The sequence below is a fragment of the Aquarana catesbeiana genome, linkage group LG04 (genome assembly GCF_042186555.1).
Source record: "Aquarana catesbeiana isolate 2022-GZ linkage group LG04, ASM4218655v1, whole genome shotgun sequence".
Classification (NCBI taxonomy): Eukaryota; Metazoa; Chordata; class Amphibia; order Anura; family Ranidae; genus Aquarana; species Aquarana catesbeiana.
In genome coordinates this window covers 559,893,705-559,915,033 of record NC_133327.1, presented here as the reverse complement: position 1 = coordinate 559,915,033, position 21,329 = coordinate 559,893,705, and the positions used below count along the sequence as shown (strand labels likewise).

Genomic DNA, 21,329 nt, shown 5'->3' with positions numbered 1-21,329 from the left:
CTATTCCTCCTTGTTACCTGTTCTAGGGTGCCATAATGGTACTGGAATCGCACCAAAGTAGTACAGGAACCTTTTTCCAAAATTGTACTCTGCTGAGTTGCATTGATGAGAATGGGCAACTTTGAAAACGATGTGATTTCTATTGCCATGTGATTCTTTGTGACTCAAGTCCAATCTAAAATCGCACTAGTGTGAACTGAGCCAAAGTGGCTGCTGTATAAAATGTGAAAAAACAGTTTTTGCTTTGACTTTGTCCGTGAAATAATCCGGTACACATGGCTTTTAGAATCTCTTTATTTTTATGCACCTACGCCTCTCATAGCAGTTAGCACCCTTGCTAAAGGACTACTGTGAAAAAGAGTTTGATAATCCTGGAGTGTTCTAGTCTTTGAGTTAGATAGATAGATAGATAGAGATATATATATATATATATATATATATATATATATAGATATATAGATATATAGATATAGATATAGATATAGATATCTATATATATATATATATAGATATATATATATCTATATCTCTATCCTGTTTCCTCGAAAATAAGACCTAGCGTGATTGTTGGTGATGGCTGCAATATAAGCCCTACCCTGTTTCCCTGAAAATAAGCCCTACAAGGACTTTAACTAGGGCTTATTTGGGGGGTAGGGCTCATATTGCAGCCATCACCGACAATCACACTAGGTCTTATTTTCAGGGAAAAAAAAAAAAAAAATATAAATATAAATATATATATATATATATATATATATATATATATATATATATATATATATATATATATATATATATATATATATATATATATATATATATATTATATAATATATTATATATATATATATTATATAATATATTATATATATTATGGTTCAAGTAATTTTACATGTATAATAGAAATGTCAGAATTGGCCCAGACTAGAAGTAGTTAAAGAATGCTTTGTTCATCTCAAATACTATTACTTGTTACTTTGTTATCTTGAGTAATGACCAGTGGCGGCCCGTCCATATAGGACACTGCCCCTAATTTACATGCAGGGCGCCGAACACATGGATTCCAATGGGTTTTTTTTTCTTTTTTAGAAACACATGATTAGACCCAGAGGCTCTAATTGGCCTCAATAGGTGGGGCTCGGGGCGCAGTGCTCAGAGCCCACCCAGTTGTGTGACAATAGCAAATTAATATTTGCTATTGTCGTCCTGAGACCCGATTGGCAGAGAGGAGAATCGATCCTATTGGCCACCGAGGAGGGAGGAGACTCAGCGGAAGCCATGAAGCAGAGGAAGGAGGAGACACGGGGGGGAAGCTGCCGCCTGGAGGAAACCCATGACTTAGATGGGGTAAGTGCGGAGACCGCACAAAAAATATACCGCCAGCCGCCACTAGTAATCACGCGCATACCACCAAATAAGCAGAACCACATTGGAAATGTAATCCATTTTCTGGTCTTTAGGTGATATACTGGTGTGAGAGGTGAAGTGGTGAATGAATGCATTTCTGAAAAAAATAAAAAAGGCAAATTAATAGAATATTACATCTGCTTTATGTCATACAACGCTAAACTGATCACCTGTGTGAGATCGGATGGGTTGGGAAGGTCGATAAACTTTTTTTCTCTTGTTTAAAACCTGTATTTACATTTGTTACTAATTTAATAGAGAACACAAAGCACGCAGTTCTATTTCTTGTTACTGTGTTTGCATCTGTGTGCCAAGGTTTGTGATTTATACATTGTGAAGAATGTAGCTTGCTTTGTTTTGTAGCTAGGCCCATTTATACCTGTGATGTGTTGTACAGCCTTTGTAAAAATGCGTATAAGTGTAAAACCTTTTAAAGCGATCTCCAGTGCCAGTTGTGCATTTAGATCTTTAGATTTGCCAGCAAAAATCTGACCAGCTGGAGAGCTGAGACCTACCTGGAGAAGTTTGATACTCATCTGAATGGTTTGTAGTACCTATGCCTGTACATTTTCTATGGAACATCAACAAGCATCCACAAAGCAAAAAAGTACTATTTTCTTTAATTGTACTTGTTCTCATACATTTAAAGTGGTATTAAATCCAAAACGAATGCATTATATTGCAGCTTTCCAATCATTAGATGCGGTGGCTGTTTTTCTTTCCTTGGGCTTTTTTTTACCTCTGGTTTTACTTGGTGATCTGGTCAATAACTCCTGTATTAGCGAGACACCACTCTGGAGGAATGAGTACAGGAGATACATCAGACAGCAGCGTTGTCAGTCTGGGGGGAGGGGAGTGTTAGATGTACTAGCAGATTTATATACACTGACAAATTGAAGACAAACGTCCGCTCACACTTTATAATTAGTTAAAGCAAACAGTTTTTTTTTTTTCTTCCATTTTTCTCCTTTTCGTATAAAGGTTTTGCATGAATAAATAAAGCTGTTCCTTTTAATCACCCCCTGCCTGTGGTAAGTGGTTTGTCTCATCCATGTAAACTGATCTTTTCTGCTGGACAGTTTTTGCTATGAAAAACATACGTGCTGGCTGGATCACTAGATGAAAATAAAAGAAAGAGAGAGCCTAATAAAATGAAAAGGAATGCAGCCTTCACATCTAAACTGCAATATAATAATAGTTTGTTTTGGGTTTAACCACTTCAGCCCCAGACAGATTTTCCTCCTAAATGACCAGGCCGTTTTTAACTGACAATTGCGCGGTCATGCAGCGTTGTACCCAATCAAAATTGATGTCTTTTTTTTCCCCACAAATAGAGCTTTCTTTTGCTGGTATTTGATCACCTCTGTGGTTTGTATTTTTTGCGTTATAAACAAAAAAGACTGACAATTTTGAAAAAAAACAAACAATTTTTACTTTCTGCTATAATACATATCCAAAAAAAATGTAAAAAAAACAAATGTATTCCTCAGTTTAGGTCAATAAGTATTCTGCTACATATTTTTCATAAAAAATCGCAGTAAGCGTTTGATTGGTTTGGGCAAAAGTTATAGCGTCTACAAAATAGGGGAAAGATTTAGGGACTTTTAAACATTATTTTTTTTTTTTTTTTTTTTTTTTTAACTAATAATGATCAGCGATTTTTAGTGGGACTGCAACATTGTGGCGGACAAATCTGACCCTAAGTAACACTTATTGGTGACCAGTGACGCCAATACAGTGATCAGTGCTATAAAAATGCACTGATCACTGTATAAATGGCACTGGCAGGGAAGGGGTTAACACTAGGGGTGAAAAAGGGTTAAGTGTTCCCTAGGGAGATGCTTTCTAACTGTTGGGGGGACAGACTGACTGGAAGTAGAGAGATCGCTGTTCCTGATCACTAGGAACAGCTGATCTCCCTCTCCTCCCCTCCCCTGTCAGAACGGGAATCCGCCTAGTTTACATAGGCAGATCCCCGTTCTGCCTCTTTATCGCGCGCCCACTGTATCTAATGCACAGATACAGATATTGTTAAAAATAACAACCATGTTCTACTTATCTGCTCCGTGCAATGATTTTGCACAGAGCAGCCCAGATCCTCCTCTTCTCAGGTCCCTTCCTGGCACTTCTGGCCCCTCCCCCCTGTCGAGTGCCCCCACAGCAAGCAGGTTGCTATGGGGCACCCGACCCAAGCCACTGAACTGTGTGTCCATTAAGACATGGAGCTGAGGTCCCACCCCCTCTCTCTTCATTGGCTCATTGACAGCAGCGGGAGCCAGTGGCACCCGCTGTGTGTCTCAGCCAATCAGGAGGGAGAATCCTGGACAGCCGAGTCTCTCATGCACATCGCTGGATCGAGATGGGCTCAGGTTATTTTTTTATCTTAATGCATGGAATGCATTAAGATAAAAAAACCTTCTGCCTTTGGAACCACTTTAATACTGCTTTTAAGGGACAGACGATTGTTAACAAAATAGATTGAAAGCCCTTTAGAAATGAATTGGAATTGAAGCACCACACCACTGCTAAGAGGTCCAGATTCAACTTTATTCCACTAGTAGTCAGAGGTACAATCCAAAGAAGTAGCCATCGTGTTTCAGGAGTCCAACCAAGCACCCCCTTCATCAGGGTTAGAAAGAATAGGAACATTTTCTTATCAATCTGATAACCATACAATATCCTCTCCACGGGGTCATAATTAAAGCCAAGTCAATAGTAAATGGAGTGTCAAAATTCATGTACAAAAAATGAGAACATGAGTGCTGAATTATATTGTTTCAAAAGAGAATGAAAGGGGAGCGAGAAAAAAACCCAAATATCCAATAATAATTATCACTATTAAAATTTTACATTCTGGGTGGTAACCTAATCGAAAAAAAATATATAAAAAAAAAAGAAATTGGGTAAAATATATCTTAAAACAGGTATGTGTATAGTTTGAACTCTACATTATACAATAGCATTGTACCGTCAGAAATAAAAACTAGTGATTATGATTATTATGCTATTATTAAAATGATACATTTCTTGGCAATAAATTGACCTAATAAGAATAAGTGTATAAAAAAAAAAAATAACCATTTAAATTCTTGGTCCATTACACAAGCTGGAGGCTGGAGATCCTATTGGCTGTAGAAGCTGCCTACCTAGGAGGCAGATCAATTACATCAACATCTCTACTTTGAAGATAGAAATATCAGTGAGATAATCCTACAGGTCCAGCGCTACCTTTCCACTTTCCTCAACCTTAGAAATGAATGGGAGCATCCTTTAAACTAGTGGTCTCCAAACTACAGCCTGCAGTCCAGATCTGACCCGCTGCAAGTTTTTATCTGTCCTTTCTGTTTAGAGGAACTCTAATGTGGCCCCTAAAGGGGGACTTTGGTATGAGGGGTGTGCCGATGGGCTCAAGTTTATTTGGAATTTTTTTTTTTTTTTTCTGTTCTAAATCCTATCATGCTGATTACAAATAAACTCAAAGTAAAATGTATTAATTCTTATAAAGGCTGCATTCACACTTGAGCGTTTTCAGTTCGTAAAACGCTCATCTCAAATGTTCCAAAATGCCCAACAAGCAAAATCCCATTCATTTAAATGGCCTCTGTTCACATCTGAGTGTTCTGTCGTCTGAAGCTCAAAAAAGTACGTGAGCTTTTTTTGGGCAGATTACAGGCGGTTTTCTGCTTTTTACATTGGTGACCTTTTGACCTGTACAAAATTGCGGTATAAACGTGTGACTTTCCGCCTGAAAAGATATGTTCAGGTGTGAATGCAGCCTAAATGTGATTTAACCACCTCGATACCGGGCACTTACACCCCCTTCGGGGCCAGGCCATTTTTCAGCTTTCAGCGCTCACGCTTTGAATGACAATTGCGTGGCCATGCTACACTGTAACCATGTGAATTTTTTTTAAACCATTTATTCACACAAATAGCTCTTTCTTTTGGTGGTGTTTAATCACTCCTGGGTTTTTAAAATTTTTCCAAAAAAAAAAAAATGTTGAAAAACCAAAAAAAAAAAAAGTATTTTTTAGTTTGTCAGTAAATTTTGTAAATAAGTAATTTCTCTCCTTCACTGATGAGGCGGCACTTATGGGCACTGATTAGATGGCACTGTTGGGGAGGCACGAATATGCCGCACTTATGGGCACTAATAGGCGGCACTGATGGGTGGCATTGATGGGCAGCAGTGATGAGCAGCACTGATAGCCACTGATTGCTGGCACTTGTGGGCACTGTTTGCTGCCAATTGTAGGCACTGGTTGGCACTGATTGCTGGCAGTGGTGGGCATATATTGCTGGCACTTAATTGTAATCAGGGCACTGATGATCAGTGCCCTGATTACATCCCTAGATGTCCTCTGTGAGGAGATGTCCTCCTGTTAGGAGATGCTGCTGATCGGCTCTCCTTGCCTCACACCCTGTCAGTGTGAGACGAGGGCCAATTACCAGCATCTCCGTGTTTACATGTGACCGGCTGTGATTGGACACAGCCGATCACATGGTTAAAGAGCCGCGGATGTTTACACAGATCGGGGTTGCGTCGTGTCCTAGCAACACGGCGTGGCAGCGATCACCACGTTGCGTGCCCCCGGTCGTTCTAGAGGGCCGTCATATGACATTGACCAAGAACGAGAGCCGCGCCGCCCCTCCCAGCCACCATTTGACAGCCGGCGGGCTAGAAGAGGTTAAAGTGGTTGTAAAGTCTGATTAAAAAAAAAAAAAAACCCTTCTACTGTCTGTCCTCCCCTCTTTCCTAAAATTTACCTGACTCCAGTATCGGTCCAATGCTGCAGGTCTTCTCTCCCTCTCTTCCTAGTCTCATGGCCTTTGCTCAGAATAGTGGGAGACATTGGCTCTTTCTGCTGTCAGTCAAATCCAGTGAGGACAATGTGGGGTGGGACTAAGCCACGCTGTTTGTGTGTCTATAGATGCACACAGCCCAGATCTGGAGCAAGCCCACACGTGCTGCCCCATAGCAAGTGGCTTGGAGTAGAGGAGAAGCCTGTAAGCGCCAGCGAGTGATCCCAGGAGAGGAGGTTCATGGTTGCTCTGTGCAACATCATGGCACAGAGTGGGTAAACATAAACCTGTTTATTATTTCAATAATAAAAATATACACTTTACAGCCACTTTAATTTTTTTTTTTTTTTTTATATTTTTTTGCAACATTTTTGAAATGTTTGTAAAATTTTCAATGTGGCCCCCATACTAAAAAGTTTGGAGTCCCCTGCTTTAAATGCTTGAACATAGGTGTAAAGTCAGCCTTAAACGCAGGAGAACTCTTGGGACCTCATGGGAAAATGAGCTTCCAATACAGTCATCCTATCCTACACTGCAAGAAATCATCCGCTCAATAATATTGCAGTACAACAAATGAGCTATATGAATAATCCTACTCCAAACATTGTGAACAAAATGCACAAAACGTATGTATGTGGATACGCTCAGTCATTCACTAATGAGTGCATTTGCTAAGTAGGTGATAACTGCATCTGCTAATGATCTCATTAACCATAATAGCTGCTTTTCACTTTCCCTGTAATTAATTTCACAATAAACTGTCAGTGCTAAATCCTTGCTTCTAACACATATGTGTGCTTGTTCCATGCATTACAGAAAGCATTTGTGTTTTACCTACTATTTCATTGGTAATCCTATACTCATTTTTGTTTGTTTATTTTTGCAGTTTTTCTATTTTACTTTACATCTACGGTAGTTTTATGCAGGTTCTTGTGGCCTGGAGGGCTATCAACTGCTTATCACTTTGCTCCTTTAGGGCTTGATTACACCAGTGGATGGTGACTTGCAGTTTTTTTAGTATTGGCAGTGCGATGTAAAATGGATACATCTTTCTTTATAATCGTTTCATGCTAGTTTAGGTGTATGGCTCCATTGCTAACTGGTTTCTCGAATATGAATTTGCAATACATGGATAACACATTTGTATATAGAGAGTGTATACACTGCCCTCTTCACCTACAGAGCCTGCTGGTTGGAGAATGATTAGCCACCTGTACATGTACGTTGCCGGCTTGCTTCCGGGTTTGGGGCACACGTGTGCGCGCCCCCTGACAACCCATACTGTAATTGGACACAGCACAAGTTTGGCAGCAGATTTCAGCCAATGATGAGTTTACGCTATGCAAGCTTGGTGCTCCTTTCTTCTCTTTGAGTGATGACTGATAGCCATGTGATTTTCGGACAAGTGTGAGCTGTGCATCTGAGTATGTTGGTTTTCAGACCGGCAGTTACATAAAGCGTTTTTTGACTTCTCAAGAAGTTGAGAGTCGCACTATCTCTGGTAAGCGCATATATGTGGATTGGTGCATAGAGCACCGGGTGTTCACTTGTGTACAAATCAGGGCACATGTTGTGGGAAGAAGACTTTGCACTGGTGCATCTTTGGAAATCGATCTTCTACAGATGCATGGACTTTTTATGTATATATTTTTCACGTAAACATGGACTCTTTATAATGATACGTATTATCATGCTTTTTTGTTTTCTATAAGAAAACTGTATTGGACAATATTAACACCCGTGACTGCCTGCCTAATCATTTCTCCAGGTACTTGCAGAGCCATCCATAACTCCCAATTTCAACAGCTTCAGCAAGAGGAATTGGTGGACATTTAAGCCATCAGATGTCGTCCAGCCTAAGCCAGAGTGAGAAGTGGGGAAGTGGGATAGGGAAATTGGAAGGGGATTTAGGTGGTGACTCCATAGGTGGCACAGTGCCTATTTCTCTGCTTCTTATCTAGCTAACTTGTCTGTTTAACTAAGTACACAATCTCTAAACCACCAGATTCTGCTGTGGTGTGCTCCTTGCACCACTTCCTTTTCACTCTATGCAATAATCTCTATGGTTCACATCTGTTATGCTGATGATGGTGGGAGGTGTTGTAGTTCTTCTTTGTTTGGCTGTTAAACTGCTACCATGAGCAGGATGGAAAGATATTATGATGTAACCACGCCTTTAAACACCATTAATATTCCTTCTTTTCTTTAGAGCTCACGTGTGTGTGTGTGTGTGTGTGTGTGTGTGTTTTTTTTTTTTTTTTTCTATTTAATTTTCCTGGTTCTTTTGAGATTCTTCTGCCAAATGTTGGCTAATGGGACCCCACTTTCATTTTTCTTCAGAGACCTTTTTTTTATTCAAAACTAGCTCTATTTGAACCCTGCTTTTTAGCTGAAAGATAGGATCCCCACCACCCTCCTCTTGTAAACTACAGTAGATGTTCCATGTAGCTGCTGGTGAACCCCGACAAGTAAATTTTCATTATCTCAAAAATGTTTATAGGCAGTATTTTTTTTTTTTGGAGTATTTATACTAGATGTCTATGGTACTTTGTGCCACAGATAAATTATCCAATTATGCTCTGAGCATAAACTTTCTTTTCCCCGTTCAATGTCATGCAAGTGGTCAAAAACAGGCAGGAGTATCCAAGAAACTTAGTGATATTAAAGGTAGGTTTTTTTTTTTTTTTTTTTAATTAACATGTTATACTTGCTCTATGCAATGGTTTTGCACAGAGTAGCCCCAATCCTCCTCTGGCCCCTAGCCAACACTCCACCACCTTGACCAGTCCCCCCATTAGCAAGCTGCTTGTTTATGGAGGCACTGGTGCGTGCTCGCTCCCGAGCCCTGCTCTGCATCCATAGGGCAGATAGAGCATCGACTCGTCCCCACCCCTCGCTCTCTTTTCTTTGGCTCACTGGTTTTGATTGCCAGCAGTGGGAGCCAATGATGAGAGTGAGACCCAGGACAGCCGAAGCTCCTGTGCACTTCGTTGGATCGAGAGAGGGCTCAGGTGCATATTAGGGGGGTTGTGGGGGGAGCAGCACACAAGGTTTTTTTTTTTTTTTTTTTAACCGTCATGCATAGAATGCATGACGGTAAAAAAAACCTTAAACCTTTACAGCCACTTTAACCTCTTGCCGACGTGACATAGACAAAAGACGTCCCTGGTCGCAAGTGGAATACCAGGGTCATGGCTGCAGCAGTATGCCATAACCCCTGTATTGTTTTTTTCTTTTTTTCCAACCAGCGATTCTCTAACTGATGTGTACTAGCACATTATAACTTAAACTGCCCAGGCCCCACTTTTTTTAATACATTTTTTTTTTTTTTTGCATGCGGTTAACTACTGCTTTAAATTGGCAAAATATTAAATGTTTTTGTATGGTAAGCTAAGTATTCTTTATGACGCTGGTTGGATAGAACGCTGCCAACAATCATATGACAGTAGTCACTACTCAAAAGCTGCTAGCTGGAAAAAAAAAATGTTGTGTACTCTACATTAGGTCTACTGCTCAGAGCTCATTTCTGCTAAACTGGTTTGACTACTTTATTAACTTAGAAGTAAAAACACAGTTGCATCTTGGGGAGTATTGTCTGCTCTGGTCACTAGTATTTTAAATTAAGCTAGTTCAAACAGCAGTGGTGACATGCAATGTGAAAGAACACATAGCAGCCAGTTTGGCCTCCTCTAGCAATGCACCACTTACCCTCATCGCCACTGCCATCTTCTCCTGTCTGTCTTCCGGCGTGTGTGTGTGTGTGTGTGTATATATATGTATGTGTGTGTGTGTATATGTGTGTGTGTGTGTATATGTATATATGTATGTATGTATGTATGTATGTATGTGTGTGTATATATAGATATATATATGTGTGTGTGTGTGTGTGTGTGTGTGTGTATATATATATATATATATATATATAATATTATGTAGGTATATATAATATTATGTGTGTGTGTGTGTGTGTGTGTGTGTGTGTGTATATGTGTGTGTATATATGTATATATATATATATATATATATATATATATATATATATATATATATATATATATATATATATATATATATATATACATATATACACACTCATTCAGACCCCCTTAAATTTTTCACTCTTTGTTATATTGCAGCCATTTACTAAAATCATTTAAGTTCATTATTTTTCCTCAATGTACACACAGCACCCCATATTTTTGCAGATTTATTTTAAAAAAAGAAAAACTGAAATATCACACAGTCCTAAGTATTCAGACCCTTTGCTCAGTATTTAGTAGAAGAACCCTTTTGATCTAATACAGCCATGAGTCTTTTTGGAAAAGATGCAACAAGTTTTTCACACCTGAATTTGGGGATCCTCTGCCATTCCTCCTTGCAGATCCTCTCCAGTTCTGTCAGGTTGGATGGTAAATGTTGGTGGACAGCCATTTTTAGGTCTTAAAACCTAAATGAACTTAAATGATTTTAGCAAATGGCTGCAATATAACAAAGAGTGAAACATTTAAGGGGGTCTGAATACTTTCCGTCCCCACTGTGTTGTATACATTGAACAGTCACTGGGTGAGGTACACTGAACGGTCTTTAGGAGGTGTTGTGCAAGCAATCTAGTCCTTCCCAGGGACTAAAATATAAAAAAAAATCAGAAGAGGATTGCTTCACAAACTGTGAAAATTTATTGATAAAAGATTACATCATATCAGGTATTGTCAGGTGATGTTTCAGGCTAACAATGATATCGCCCTTCTTCATGACCACATACCTACAACTGATCATATACAAAGGTCTATATATAGGTAGCTTGTGAAGGCTACTAATCAATCCAATTAAATTCAGCTGGAATCATCACATAAGAAACACATTCCTTATGAGTAATTCAATCAGTTACAAAACATGGAACGACTTTGGAAACAAGTGGACCGGTCCGCATGGACATTTAATAATATATACTACGTAAGTGGATTGACAAGTCAAATAATCTTTAATGGCCATACTGTATCCTTTATGTGGATGGTTAAAATTTTTTCCTCTTATCATGCTGGAACATTGAATACAAGAGAGGCACGGGAACAAGCCTAAATTGGGTGGACCCAGAAAAGTCACCCGGGGAGTAGGGGTTTGAAATTGGTCAGATCCTTTCATTTCCCAGTATCATCCTTTTTCTAATAAGGTGAACAACATTATTAGAAAACACTTGACCATACTAAATAGAAATGATCCTACTGTCCCTGAATTTCAACATGCACCATTACCATCATATCGCAAGGCGAGAACCATACACAGTGTATATATGTATGTATGTATGTATGTATATGAAACCCCCTTCTTTCTAGTCCTATGGTACCGGATGCATACTCCTAATGGTCGTGAACTGCTCCATTGGGAATACTCCTGTCTTAATGAAGAGGAAGACGCTTACCGTTTTTAAAAACCAATGTTCAGATTTATTAAAAAGAGTGATGCATAGACTCGTGACATTACCAACCTTGAAACGGATCTTCACTGCATCTGAACACCACAAATATAAAAAGCACTATTTAAATCATTTTTAATATTCAAATCAAATGTACCCATCCATTCATGTTTCCATGCTTTTATTTTGTTGAGAAATCCCTTTGGAAAAGTAACCCACATGCATTTCTGGCCGTGGCCATCTTATATGAGAAGTCCAGCCTAAGCTCGTTTGGCTGTACTTCTCCTATGCGTCACAGGAGTGCAGTTTGTTTTGCACTCCTGTGACCTGTTTTCAGCGGAGAGTGGTCTGAAGTCTGCTCTTTGCTGACATCACAGGAATCAGTCCAGGCACCGCGTCATCCCGACAATGGAAGTCTGGATTCACCAGGTGCCTGGACTGATGCTCGTCTCAGCAAGCCGCTGAGAGCCTGAGATGGCCGATCCCCGCTCCTCCACAGCCCAGCGCTTCAGTGAGCGAGGAGGAGCAGAGCGGAGAGCTGCTGATTGACAGTCAGCAGCTCTATGCTAGGGGAGCTGTGAGATGTTTGATCGCTTGATTCTCAGTGCAGTGGCGCCGGAGGACAGAGGCAGCATCGGTCTGATGCTGCCTCTGTTCCCTGGTGCCTCTGCACTGAAAACGTCACCACCTAGGTAAGTATGATGAGGGGGAAAAAACCCAAACCCGTACTTCTCTTTTTTAAGTAAGAGCAGATGATACATGTAGCATTTACCTCCTGGAATCCATCTGCCCTTAGCTCAGGCATGCCTTCAGGAGAGTGCTTAGCTGAGAAAACCTTTCCTCCCTTCCTGAAGACTCCTGGGATGTATGACATAATTTGCCCAGGCAAGAAACCAGGAAGTTTAAAAAAAAATTGAAAACCAGTAAATATGATATACTTTCCTATCCATTTACTAATTCTAGCAGCATGGGGATTGAAAATTAATCATTGTTAATTGGGAGAGTTAAGTTCCACCTTAACACATTTCACTCCTACATGGAGCCTATTCATAGAGTCTCTACAAATAAGCTTCATGGAGGAGTGAAATGTGATAGGGTTAGTAACGCCAAGTGGAGGTGTCCGTGCATCAGTCCTTTCAGTAGAAATGAGCAATGGCTTTTGCATTGTGAGCGGCTTCCTCCTCCTTTTTTTTTTTTTTCTCTCCTTCCCCTTTTTGTCTTGAATTGTATTTTATTTGAATTGTAATAACGGCTCTGTCTCCATTCATTTATTAAACGCCATGCAAACTGTTGGCACTAAATATATCTGGTATAATAATAAACGATCTAGTGCGTGCTTGCTGTAGTTGCATTGTTTTGACACCTAGCCCTGTGTGTGTATATATATGTATGTGTGTGTATATATAGATATATTACAGAGTACTACATCTGTGGGTTTATACTGATCTCATGCCTTGGTAACTAACTTTGCCCATCATTAAATGTTATTTTGAAAATTAGGTTCACAGACAGAAGTGTATTTTCTTGACTTAACAGCATGCTAATCATGTTCTTTAAAACCTAGGGATTGCCTTTCCTTGATTGGTTTTCTTACTTCAGTGTAGTTAGTAGGAAAAGTATTCTGTTCTGGGTATATATTAAAATAAGAGATCTGCTTCACATTTGCCCTCTTGCAACTTAAACTATACTTTGATAAATAATTAAAGACAAACTTGGCTTACCTTAAAAATGACTGAAAAACACAAAAAATGTCTTGTGTAGCTATGAAAAAAAAAAATGAATTTGTACGCTCGTGTTGTAAATCTTTTATTTTAAATTTTCAATAAATGTGTATTGAATAAAAAAGAGACCTTTTTATATTTTCCCTTTTTAAAATGACTTTAATTGATTGCCACCTGGTCACAGTGCATTTACTGTGGCAGGGAGGCACGGGCAGGCTGGATCACGTACAGTGGCTTGAAAAAGTATTTATACCCCTTGAAATTTTCCAAATGTTGTCATGTTTGAAACCATTGTATCTCTGGCTGTATGTTTAGGGTCGTTGTCCTGCTGGAAGGTGAACCTCCGCCCCAGGCCTAAGTCGTTAGAGTTTTCAAACAGTTTCTTCTAAGATTGCCCCGTATTTGACTCCATCCATCTTCCCATCAACTTTGATCAGCTTCCCTGTCCCTGCTGTGGAAAAACATCCCCACAACATAATGCTGCCACCACCATGTTTCACGGTGGGGATGGTGCGTTCAGGGTAATGTGCAGTGTTAGTTTTCTGCCACACATAGCGTTTAGCTTTTAGGCCAAGTTCAATTTTAGTCTCATCTGACCAGAGCACCTTCTTCCACATGTTTGCTGTGTCCCCTACATGGTTTCTCGCAAACAGGACTCCTTATAGCTTTCTTTCAACAATGGCTTTCTTCTTGCCACTCTTCCATGAAGGCCAAATTTGTGGAGTGCACGACTAATAGTTGTCCTGTGGACAGATTCTCCCACCTGGATCTCTGCAGCTTCTCCAGAGTTACCATGGACCTCTTGGTTGCTTCTCTGATGAATGTTCTCCTTGCCCGGCCTGTCAGTTTAGGTGGGAGGCCATGTCTTGGTAGGTTTGCAGTTGTGCCATATAGGGTTGCAACTGACGATTATTTTGATAATCGATTAGTTGGCCGATTATTGTTTTGATCGATGAATCGGTTAATAACCTTAAAAAAAACAAAAAAAAAGTGTGGTTTATTATTTAATATGTAAAGTTTTAAAAAAAGGAAAATTTATTCTTAAATATCTCTATGCAGTGGTAAATATGAACCAACTATATGGTTAGGGAGCAAAATTTCTAATCCACTCTGAGAATGACAGAAGATATATACTGTATATACTATTAGAAGAGATATACTGTATATACTATTAAAGGGTGAATTTGGTAGATATCATCAGACTCAGAGATCACATTTTTTTTTATTTAAAAAAACAATGCCTTCCTTCAAAAGAAATGTCATTTTAAGATCGTTCATTCGATTTTCTAGTCGTTAGTGGGGTCAAATCAACGTTCATTTTCAACCACAGTGATGGGAAATTTGGAAATAATGGAAAACTTTTTGGTCAAAGCAATTTGCAGACAGTGTATGTGGTTTTTGTTCAGAAATTACATTAGTTTTAAAAACAAGTGAAAATTTCAAACAACATTCTTTCATTCAGCGAATGTACAAAGATTTTTCATCTGAATATTCTCGTCTGAAAATTGATCCGTGTGGCCAGCATAAGGCTCGGTACACATCTATGCAGTTTGCTTTTTATCTGTTTTTGCTGTGCGTTTTGATTTTTGCGCACGTGATTGTGCTGCGATTTGCGTTTTTGCATTTTTTTTTTTTGGCCAATTTGTTGGGCAGATTAAAAAACACAAATTGCTGCAAAAACGCATTTCATGCTTTTCTGCAGCTTCTCCATTGAAGTATATTGAACCAAAAAAGCACCGTTTTGCATTAAAAAAAGTCCTTGACGCTTTCCAATTATGCAGCGGCTGAAAAAAGCATAGATGTGAATGTGTCCCATAGGAAACCATGTAAATGAACTGTAGAGCGTTTCTGCAAAAAATACCAAAAAACACATAGGTGTAAACCAGGTCTCAGACGTTTAGTAACATTATGGGGGTTAAAAATAAAATTAGCCCTTTATAGTACAAAAAAAGCAGATAATCACTACTGTAAGGGGTTCATTTTTTTACTGTAGAACTGTGAAAGTAATATTTGCAGTAGTGATTATTTGCTCTTTTTGTACTCTAAAGGGCTCATTTTAGTTTTTTTTTAACCTCATTATGTTACTGGCCAATTAATCGATTATGAAATTAAATTGTTTACTATTTTCATAATCGATTAGTTTTTTCAGCCCTAGTGCCATACTCTTTCCATTTTCAGATGATAGATTGAACAGTGTCTCGTGAGATGTTCAAAGCTTGGAATATTTTTTATAACCTAACCCTGCTTTTAATATTTCTACAACTTTATCCCTGACCTGTCTGATGTGTTCCTTGGCCTTCATGATGCTGTTTGTTCACTAAGGTTCTCTGACAAACCTCTGAGGTCTTCACAGAACAGCTGTAATTATACTGAGATTAAATTACACACAGGTGGACTCTAACTAACTAGGTGACTTCTGAAGGTGAATTGATTCCACTAGATTTTAGTTAGGGGTATCAGTGTAAAGGGACCTTTTTTTTATCATTTTCCTTCCACTTCACAATTATGTGCCACTTTGTGTGGGTCTATCACATAAAATCCCAATAATATACATTAACGTATATTAATGTGGAAAATTTCAAGGGGTGTGAATACTTTTTCGAGGCACTGTATATATACATCATCCAGCCTGTTCCAGGTTAGGGGTGCACATGCACTGGAAATGGTGTGACTTTGGAGTTGTGCAAGTGTGAATGGAGTCGTAAATGAGACAAAGGTGTACTTCTAACAAGTGGTAATTACCAGCCCCCCTGTGATAGAAAAATATGTAAAAAAAAAGTTTAAAAGTGTTCCCCCCCACCCCCTTTCTCTGAAACAATTGTAGATAAGGCCCCTTTCACACTGGTGAACTGATCTGGTCCCCCTGTCAGTTTTTCAGGCAGACCCGATTGGACCATCTATTGCTCTCTATGGAGCGGTGGATGTCAACAGGCATGTGTCCGTTGACACTGGCTGACATCCAATCCTGTCAGCTAAAAACAGAGACGGATGGGGATCTGTTACCCATCCGTCCGGCGGATCGGATGACAGTCACATGGAAATGTACAGGCGCTCCATTTCCACCCAACCGCCCATAGAGCAGGCTGTGCCCGTGTCTGCTCTGCAGCAGACACGGACCTGTCATTCTCCTGCTAAATGGGCGGATCTGCTGGCGGACTCTGCCAGTGTGGACTTAAGAAATTCGTATATGGAGGTTTTTTTCTATTTTACTTATTTTGTTAATTGTAGCGCAAATATTGTGTAGCATAAAAATAGATTTTCTACTTTAAGAAAATATACAGTACTTTTTACATGTATACAAATGGGAAAAAAAAGCTCCTGGTCAGCGAAAGGTTTAAGCAACTTACATATTTTAAGGTACCTAAATCAAGTTATTGAGACTGTTCTTGAAAGCATTTTCTCTAGATTTCTTTTTTCTTTTTAGACACACGTGGGAAGCAGTAGACGATGGAACGTTGCACTACAAAATCAACGTCTGTGAAAACCTAAAAGCCGGTGATTGTGGAGGGACAGCAAGTTTTGTTTGTGCTCATGATACAAGCAAGAATACTTCTCAACCAGTCGGTAAGACTTCTTAATATTGATTTCTGTTTTTGTTACTAGCCCTACTTCTACATACCTTTTTTATGTTGCACTCTTACCATATTCATTGTGAAGTGGGTTTAAAAAAAAAAAAAAAAAGCACTTTAACTTTCCCTGTCTTGATTACTGACTGCAGATCTTTTAAAGACAACCTGCTCTGAAAATGCTAGTTGGATGGCTGCGGGAAGTTGCAGGCTCAGGCTGCTAACAATAGCAGAGGAGTGAAGCACAACTGCAGAATGGAGAAGGAGCTGCGGCTGGCCTGTACAAATGGAGCAGAGGAGATGAGGACTGTGGTGGGCTCTGTCTTTACTGCCCCCCTCTCCTCTGTGTGCTGTCAGAAATCCATCTGTATTGTCCAGCATTGTCAGAAAACAAGGGGGCTATGGGGGGGGCTCAACACTCCTTAGAAACCACAGCACAGATTTTAACAGGGACATGTGCACAGTATTCCCTGGGGTTCTAACTAAACTTATTAGCTTTTGGTGTGACCACTTTAAACATGCTTGGAATAAACCTAAATCTTTTTACTTGGGCGAAAGGTTAAAAAAAACGAAAAAAATGGGCAGACTTGATAAGCTTCTTGATCTTTTAAAGCTGTTGCTCTTCTATGTTTAAAGCTGAACTCTAGGCAAATGGCTAAATTCACAGATGAAACTCATATGAGAGTGTGTTTACCTGTCAAAGGACCATTCAGTCCTGAGATTTACACAGCTATTCCAAACAGCGAAGTCCTCTCTGGAAGAGACCTGATGTTTCACTTTCAGCCTACAGGTCTTGTCCCCCCACCCTTTGATTGAACAGTGAAAAGAAAAAGCAGCACCAGATATTGCACTTTTTTTTTTTTTAATGGTTTTGTAACCATTTTGGTGCAGTTAAAATACCACCATTTATATTTTTCATTTGTTTTTCATTAAGGGATGTGGCACTATGCATATGGGGCACTTTAAAAAAAATACATTTATTAATATATTACTGATTAGAGCTGCATTAAAGTGAGTGTAAAGAGTGCAGATTTTTTACCTTCATGCATAGAAAAAAAACCCTTCAGTGTGCACTTCTCCCAGCAGCCTGCCCTTTCTCGATCTCAATCCAGCAATGTGCACAAGAGCAGCAGCTCTCCGGGGTCTCTCCCTCCTTATTGGCTGCGACACAGCTGCGGGAGCCATTGGCTCCTGCTGCTGTCAATCGCAGCCAGCGAGGAGGGAAAGGGGGGGGGGGGGCATGAGTGAACCACGCTTTGTATGTCCCATACACACACAGGCAGCTGGGGAGTGAGCACACATGAGTGCCCCCAAAGCAAGCAGCTTGCTCTGGGGGCACTTAACAAGGGGGAGGGGCCAGAAGTGCCAGCGGGGGACACGAGAAGAGAAAGATCAGGGCTGCTCTGCAAAAAAACATTGGGCAGAGCTGTTAAAGTATGATGTGTGACCCCACAATAGGGATAAAACTTTTTCGCTGAAGGGAGTTTAACAAGACTCGTGGCCATTCATTGAAATTAGAAGAAAAGAGGTTTAACCTTAAACTACGTAGAGGGTTCTTTACTGTAAGAGCGCAAAGGATGTGGAATTCCCTTCCACAGGCTGTGGTCTTAGTGGGGGGAGCATCGATAGTTTCAAGAAACTATTAGAATAAGCACCTGAACGACCGCAACATACAGAGATATACAATGTAATACTGACATATAATCACACACATAGGTTGGACTTGATGGAATTGTGTCTTTTTTCGACCTCACCTACTATGTAACTATTTTAAAGGAATACAAATAACACCTGTCACTTTAGATTGTGCCTTTTATATGTGCCTAGAGTTCAACTTTAATATTTGTATTGTTTAGTGGATTTTAATATATTTTTGATTTGTCTTTCTTGTTTTTCACCAGGAAATGTACTTGTGCAAAGTGACAACAATGTGCTTGTGTATAACACGTCTGTGAGCTGTTCAAAGCTTGGCCATACAGTCCAAAGTATCATTAACCTAGTGTGTGGGAAAACTCTAGTAAGTATGTTATTATATGTTATGTTATTATACTGATAAGAGGCATGGAGGAACTCCGCTATTAGGAAAGATTAGAGGTTAGAGGAACTGAATTTATTCACTCTTGAGAAGAGGAGATTAAGGGGGATATGTACAAATATATAAGGGCTCCATATAGTGAACTTGGTGTTGAGTTATTCACTTTACAGTCAACACAGAGGACAAGGGGGCACTCTTTACGTCTAGAGGAAAAAAGATTTCATCTCCAAATAAGAAAAGGTTTCTTCACTGTGAAAATGTGGAATAGACTCCCTCCAGAGGTGGTTCTGGCCAGCTCAGTAGATTGCTTTAAGAAAGGCCTGGATTCTTTTCCTAAATGTACAGAATATAACTGGGTACTTACATTTAAAGTTGACCCAGGGAAAATCCAATTGCCTCTCGGGGGATCAGGAAGGAATTTTCGCCTTCATCTGGATCAACTGTGTGTGAAGGATTGTGTATATGGGATTGTTTAATATTATTATTTTTCATCTATTTTTATGGTTGAACTAGATGGACTTGTGTCTTTTTTCAACCTGACTATGTTCTCCATGAATGTTTCTATTGTGTGGAACTTGTCCTTTTTAAAAAATCTATAAAAAAAATACATTTTAAGTCATATGGTTATCAGACCAGAAATGATCAAAAAGCCACCAGTGGATTTGCGGTTATGGTGCAGACAATAACAGCTGCTTCACTGAACTTTGTATCTTTTACAATTTTTTTTTTTTTATTTATTTATTTTTTTTTTTTACAGCTTGAGCTTTTTGCATCACCATTTGGAAGAATTGGAGATACAACTTGATATTAAAAAAAAAAAAAAAAAAAAAATGCATTCCACAGTTACTAAACAATTTATATGATGGACAGAGATTCCATTTTTCTAGTGCTTTTCCAAACCTGTCTTCACATCTCACCAACACCTGCACTGGTAGCTAAATCACATTGCTAAAGCACTGTTTTCTTCATCTGCACATCGCTGAATTCACCTGCAAAACATGAGAACAAATTTGGGAAAAAGTTCATTAGTCAATCTTTAGGGATTGTTATTCACGTGGCCACTGCGGCTTACACGTATATTTGCAAATGTGTGCAGCATTTTGTACTGATAAAACATGGAAAAAATTTACAGACGTGCAGATTTTCTGCTGACGACCTGAAAAATTACAGAACTCCAATAAAAACTAAGACCATCGATATTTTACCACTTAAATACCGGGCCTTTTCTGGAACTTTTTGTTTACAAGTTTAACTTAGAATTTTTTGCTAGAAAATTACTCAGAACCCCCAAACATTATTTGTTTTTTTTGTTTTTTTTTTAGCAGAGACCCTAAGGAATAAAATGGCAGTCGTTGCAACTTTTTATGTCACACGGTATTTGCACAACATTTTTTCCAAACGTGTTTTTTGGAGGGTAAAAAAAAAAAACAACTTTATGAATTAAAAAATAAACTGTAAAGTTAGCCCAGCTTTTGTTGTATAATGTGAAAGATGATGTTACGCCGAGTAAAAAGATACCTAACATGTCACGCTATAAAATTGCCCACACTTGTGAAATGGCGCCAAACTTTGGTACTTAAAAATCACCATAGGCGACGCTTTAAATTTGTTTTGTGTTTTTTTTTTTTTTTTTATACAGGTTACCAGTTTAGAGTTACAGAAGAGATTTTGGGCTAAAATTGTTGCTCTCGCTCTAATGCACGAGACAATACATAACATGTCTGATTTGAATGCCGTTTACATAATTGGGGACTGGTGCACTTTTCAAATTTGTATTTATTTATTTTTTATTCATTTTACTTACATTTTTTTTATTTTTACACATTTTACTTTTTCTCTCCTCCAGGCTGGAAAGACAGATCAAAAAAAAAAAATGAACGATCTCGTTCTTTCCAGCCGAGTCCTTGTCATTGTTTAATTCCGCAGGTCGGACGTGACATCACAACGTCGCGCCCGGGCCTCTGAAGGTCATAGAGATTACTGAGAACCATCTGGTCACCAGAAATCTCTATGATAAACATCCAGCGGTGGTGGATTCCTTCTCTGGCTTGCTGATCGCACAGGTGAGCCGGTAGAAGCACCTAGGAGGGTGGGAGGGGATGTCTCTTCCCGCCGCCTGTAAGAACGGTCAAACGGCTGAACTGCTGCTATGATTGTTCTTACAGTGCACAGAATCGCCGGCTGTAAAAGATGATATCTGAATGATAGCTGCAGTCATCATTCAGATATCCCCAATCAAAGTCAGGCGTCATATGACATCCTTGGGCTGGAAGTGGTTAAACAGTATAAACACAATATGGAAACCCCAACAATACCAGAACAAGTAATTTGCATAGTTTACACTTAAGAAGTCAACACAACATGACAAATGATCAGCCCCTGAT

The 21,329-nt window shown here is 39.2% G+C and overlaps 1 protein-coding gene across 1 annotated transcript in view; it reads left to right on the top strand.

Moving 5' to 3' along the window:
• The window catches only part of IGF2R (insulin like growth factor 2 receptor), a 261,523-nt gene that overhangs the window by 41,486 nt on the left and 198,708 nt on the right, over positions 1 to 21,329 (top strand). The window contains exons 2-3 of the mRNA XM_073627997.1: positions 16,769 to 16,908; positions 18,812 to 18,927. Coding sequence (XP_073484098.1) covers positions 16,769 to 16,908; positions 18,812 to 18,927 — 256 coding nt within the window. The remainder of the gene's footprint in view (positions 1 to 16,768; positions 16,909 to 18,811; positions 18,928 to 21,329) is intronic.